At 45.0% G+C, this 5704-nt stretch overlaps 1 protein-coding gene across 1 annotated transcript; it reads left to right on the top strand.

Moving 5' to 3' along the window:
• The first annotated feature begins 4403 nt into the window (after window positions 1-4403).
• On the top strand, window positions 4404-5354 carry LOC141126393 (olfactory receptor 52N2-like). The gene has a single exon (XM_073612340.1). The coding sequence runs from the start codon at window positions 4404-4406 to the stop codon at window positions 5352-5354; it is 951 nt and encodes a 316-aa protein (XP_073468441.1).
• The last annotated feature ends 350 nt before the right edge of the window (window positions 5355-5704 follow it).

Genomic DNA, 5704 nt, shown 5'->3' with positions numbered 1-5704 from the left:
ACATCACTGAGGGGGCTAGGGAGGAGGTGGAATCTTTATGGGTAGAGCTCCAAAGGGATGAAGCTAAGGGGAAAATAATACTGGGAGTATGCTATAGGCCCCCTAACCTGAGGGAGGAAGTGGAGACGGATCTCCTATCACAATTTGGATTAGCAGCAAGGAAGTGATATTCTGCATTGTTCCAGAGAACAACACATACCCAGACTATACTACTGTCTTTGTGGACGAGAGATTATCGGCAGGCGTACACTCATTGGGCCACAAATATGTTGATCAGGCACACGGGGGTGACACGAGCGCACACTCGTTAAACCGATAATGTCTTTGCAGAGCGAACACACCCCCACCAGACGATCGTTCTGTGTATCGCACAGGGGCCCTTCGCTGGTGGACATATCCCCACTCTGCAAACACTTCTCTGCATCCCCAAGGAGCTTTTCACTACCAGACGGATGTCAACCAGCGTGGGCTGCAGGAGCGCTAACACTGGGAGACACTTATGACAATACATATTAAATACATCTTCATAAAATTTCCACAACATAACTTGTCTACTTACCACACACAGGTTCCCTGGCTATCAGCGAGGTGCAGCCTTGTGCTGTCCCTGGCACCTATCTTCCTGTTAACAAGGCTTCCCACACAGGCGTTGTCTCACCGCACACACAGGTATCACACTCCCCAGTCTAAACAGTCACAAAACTGGTTCCCGGATGGAGCAACTCTCTTTGCATGCTGGGAGTTTTTGTAGAGGCCTTAATGAGCCAACTTAATTCAGCTGGGCTCATTACCTCTATCTACCCCTGCAGGACTCTCAGCACTTCCCCCTAGTGGTACAAATCGGCATAGAGCCTGAATCTGGGACACACATATTTGCCATACTGGATGCAACCAGGCGATTTTACCTGCCTGATGTCACAATATATGCAGTCAGGTCCATAAATATTGGGACATCAAAACAATTCTAATCTTTTTGGCTCTATACACCACCACAATAGATTTGAAATGAAATGAACAAGATGTGCTTTAACTGCAGACTTTCAGCTTTAACTTGAGGGTATTTACATCCAAATCAGGTGAACGGTAATGGTTGCAAATCCTTTGCAGTCAATTACAGCCTGAAGTCTGGAACGTATAGACATCACCAGACGCTGGGTTTCATCCCTGGTGATGCTCTGCCAGGCCTTTACTACAACTGTCTTCAGTTCCTGCTTGTTCTTGGGGCATTTTCCCTTCAGTTTTGTCTTCAGCAAGTGAAATGCATGCTCAATCGGATTCAGGTCAGGTGATTGACTTGGCCATTGCATAACATTCCACTTCTTTCCCTTAAAAAACTCTTTGGTTGCTTTCGCAGTATGCTTCGGGTCATTGTCCATCTGCACTGTGAAGGTCCGTCCAATGAGTTCTGAAGCATTTTGCTGAATATGAGCAGATAATATTGCCCGAAACACTTCAGAATTCATCCTGCTGCTTTTGTCAGCAGTCACATCATCAATAAATACAAGAGAACCAGTTCCATTGGCAGCCATACATGCCCACGCCATGACACTACCACCACCATGCTTCACTGATGAGGTGGTATGCTTTGGATCATGAACAGTTCCTTTCCTTCTCCATACTCTTCTCTTCCCATCACTCTGGTACAAGTTGATCTTGGTCTCATCTGTCCATAGGATGTTGTTCCAGAACTGTGAAGGCTATTTTAGATGTTGTTTGGCAAACACTAATCTGACCTTCCTGTTTTTGAGGCTCACCAATGGTTTACATCCTGTGGTGAACCCTCTGTATTCACTCTGGTGAAGTCTCCTCTTGATTGTTGACTTTGACACACATACACCTACCTCCTGGAGAGTGTTCTTCATCTGGCCAACTGTTGTGAAGGGTGTTTTCTTCACCAGGGAAAGAATTCTTCGGTCATCCACCACAGTTGTTTTCCGTGGTCTTCCGGGTCTTTTGGTGTTGCTGAGCTCACCGGTGCTTTCTTTCTTTTTAAGAATGTTCCAAACAGTTGATTTGGCCACACCTAATGTTTTTGCTATCTCTCTGATGGGTTTGTTTTGTTTTTTCAGCCCACTGATGGTGACACTGATGGATTTCATATTGAGAGTTGACAGCAACAGATTCCAAATGCAAATAGCACACATGAAATTAACTCTGGATCTTTTATCTACTCCTTGTAAATGGGATAATGAGGAAATAACACACACCTGGCCATGGAACAGCTGAGCATCCAATTGTCCCATTACTTTTGGTCCCTTAAAAAGTGGGAGGCACAAATACAAACTGTTGTAATTCCTACACCGTTCACCTGATTTGGATGTAAATACCCTCAAATTAAAGCTGAAATCCTGCAGTTAAAGCACATCTTTTTCATTTCATTTCAAATCCATTGTGGTGGTGTATAGAGCCAAAAAGATTAGAATTGTGTCAATGTCCCAATATTTATGGACCTGAGTGTATGTAATAGTTCTTTATATCAGTAGAGGGATCACCAGCAGGAGGAAGGAGGTCCTGATTCCTCTATATAGATCTTTATATCACTAGAGGGGTCACCAGCAGGAGGAAGGAGGTCCTGATTCCTCTATATAGATCTTTATATCACTAGAGGGGTCACCAGGGGGAGGAAGGAGGTCCTGATTCCTCTATATAGATCTTTATATCACTAGAGGGGTCACCAGCAGGAGGAAGGAGGTCCTGATTCCTCTATATAGATCTTTATATCACTAGAGGGGTCACCAGGGGGAGGAAGGAGGTCCTGATTCCTCTATATAGATCTTTATATCACTAGAGGGGTCACCAGCAGTAGGAAGTAGGTCCTGATTCCTCTATATAGATCATTATATCACTAGAGGGGTCACCAGCAGAAGAAAGGAGGTCCTGATTCCTCTATATAGATCTTTATATCACTAGAGGGGTCACCAGGGGGAGGAAGGAGGTCCTGATTCCTCTATATAGATCTTTATATCACTAGATGAGTCACCAGCAGAAGGAAGGAGGTCCTGATTCCTCTATATAGATCATTATATCACTAGAGGGATCACCAGCATGAGGAAGGAGGTCCTGATTCCTCTATATAGATCTTTATATCACTAGAGGGGTCACCAGCAGGAGGAAGGAGGTCCTGATTCCTCTATATAGATCTTTATATCACTAGAGGGGTCACCAGGGGGAGGAAGGAGGTCCTGATTCCTCTATATAGATCTTTATATCACTAGAGGGGTCACCAGCAGGAGGAAGGAGGTCCTGATTCCTCTATATAGATCTTTATATCACTAGAGGGGTCACCAGGGGGAGGAAGGAGGTCCTGATTCCTCTATATAGATCTTTATATCACTAGAGGGGTCACCAGGGGGAGGAAGGAGGTCCTGATTCCTCTATATAGATTATATCACTAGAGGGGACACCAGCAGTAGGAAGTAGGTCCTGATTCCTCTATATAGATCATTATATCACTAGAGGGATCACCAGCAGGAAGAAGGAGGTCCTGATTCCTCTATATAGATCTTTATATCACTAGAGGGGTCACCAGCAGGAGGAAGGAGGTCCTGATTCCTCTATATAGATCTTTATATCACTAGAGGGGTCACCAGGAGGAGGAAGGAGGTCCTGATTCCTCTATATAGATCTTTATATCACTAGAGAGGTCACCAGCAGGAGGAAGGAGGCCCTGATTCCTCTATATAGATCTTTATATCAATAGAGAGGTCACCAGCAGAAGGAAGGAGGCCCTGATTCCTCTATATAGATCTTTATATCACTAGAGAGGTCAACAGCAGGAGGAAGGAGGTCCTGATTCCTCTATATAGATCTTTATATCACTAGAGGGGTGACCAGCAGGAGGAAGGGGGTCCTGGTTTCTCTATATAGATCTTTAGTTATAAGTGGAGGAACATAAAAATACATATCAGACCCTTATCCTTGATGAGGGATCAGGGCCTGGTATTGATGTCAGCGGAGATAAGTCCTTTGGGTCTGACATTAATAAAAAGGTGGATAAAGAAAAAAATGTATGTGAGGTCCCCCTAAAATCTATTCCAGATCCTTATCTGAGCATGCAACCTGGCAGGCCAAGAAAGAGCAGGGACAAGCATGCACCACCCTTCGTGATTCATAAAAGGCCACATGCCCTCACCATGGGAAGAGTATATTGAAAGCGGGACCCCCCCTGCAAAGGACTTTGTCCCCTTGTTGATGGGGGCCTCTTCCCCACAAACATTAAGTATGGGTTTCTGTTATAGGAACTTGGATAATCCAGGAAGGGAAAGCTATGCTGTTATGTTGCCTACCCTCCTCGTGTCTCTTTTGTCTTTTTCAGTTGACCTACAGAACATTGACCGATGCTTATACAGCGACTATCCAGAATGTCTGGCATCTAGCCATCATCAGAGGAAGTTCTCCAGGACATGGCCAATTCCACTAGTTTCCACCCCAACTTCTTCCTTTTAATGGGGATTCCTGGTTTGGAGAATTCCCACCTTCTGCTCTCCATCCTGTTTTGCTTCATGTATATTTTAGGTGTAGCAGCCAACTCCATCTTGATAGCAGTAATCTCAGTTCATGAAAGCCTTCACCAGCCCATGTACTTCTTCCTTGTGATGTTGGCAGTTGGAGATCTTGTTCTAAGCTCCACCACAGTCCCGAAGACCCTCTGTATTTTTTGGTTTGGTTCTCATGAAATTTCTTTCAACAGCTGCTTGGTCCAAATATTTTTTATTCACTTTATCTGCATGACGGAGTCGGCCATTTTGCTTGCTATGGCATATGATCGCTACATCGCCATCTGTTACCCTCTGTCCTATGTGACAAAGCTCAATCTGTCTTTTGTTATGACTGTCATTTTGGTTTCAGTGACCAGAAGCCTTATTATAATAACCCCCTTAGTTCTTCTTGCTTGGCGGTTACCATACCAGGATAGTAACATCATAGAACACACCTACTGTGAACATATGGCCATGGCTAGACTGGCAACTGCAAGCATACTCATCAATGTCATCTATGGCATGGTGATAATGGTTCTGACCTCTGTGATAGATTTATTCCTCATTGGGTTGTCCTATGTTTCCATCATTCAGGCCATCATGAGACTCTCCACTTCAGAGGCCCGCCGCAAGACTTCAAGCACCTGTGTGTCCCACCTCTGTGTAATCACCTTACTGTATGTCCCAGCCTTCTTCTCCTTCATAGCTCACAGGATCCCTCACAACAACGTCCCGCCCTATGTCCATATTCTGGTTGCCAATATCTATGTCATTGTCCCTCCCATGCTGAATCCTATCATCTATGGAGTTAGGACAAAGGAGATTCAACAAAAGGCCATCAAGATGTTTACTGGGAAATTCATTGACTATCACTAATGTCATGAAAGAGACGTCTGTCTGTCTCTAAAAGTAAGTTCCTTACAATAAAAGAGCTATTTATCTCGCCCCTCCTATGACCTGTGTCTCCACTCCATTGCAGCACTGCAGGCTTCTTCAGTGTATTTTGGCGCTTTGACACTGTCCCCAGCAGAACCCCAGTTCTTATATCTGGTGTCCCCAGCAGAGCCCCAGTCCTTATATCTGGTTCCCCAGTGGAGCCCCAGTCTTTACATCAGTGTCCTCAGCAGAGCCCCAGTCCTTACATCAGTGTTCCCAGTGGAGCCCCAGTCCTTATATCTGGTGTCCCCAGCGGAGCCCCAGTCCTTACATTAGTGTCCCCAGCAGAG

The sequence above is a fragment of the Aquarana catesbeiana genome, linkage group LG02 (assembly GCF_042186555.1).
Source record: "Aquarana catesbeiana isolate 2022-GZ linkage group LG02, ASM4218655v1, whole genome shotgun sequence".
NCBI lineage: Eukaryota > Metazoa > Chordata > Amphibia > Anura > Ranidae > Aquarana > Aquarana catesbeiana.
The sequence above is the reverse complement of the archived record's forward strand: the minus strand, read 5'-3'. Positions and strand labels throughout refer to the sequence as shown.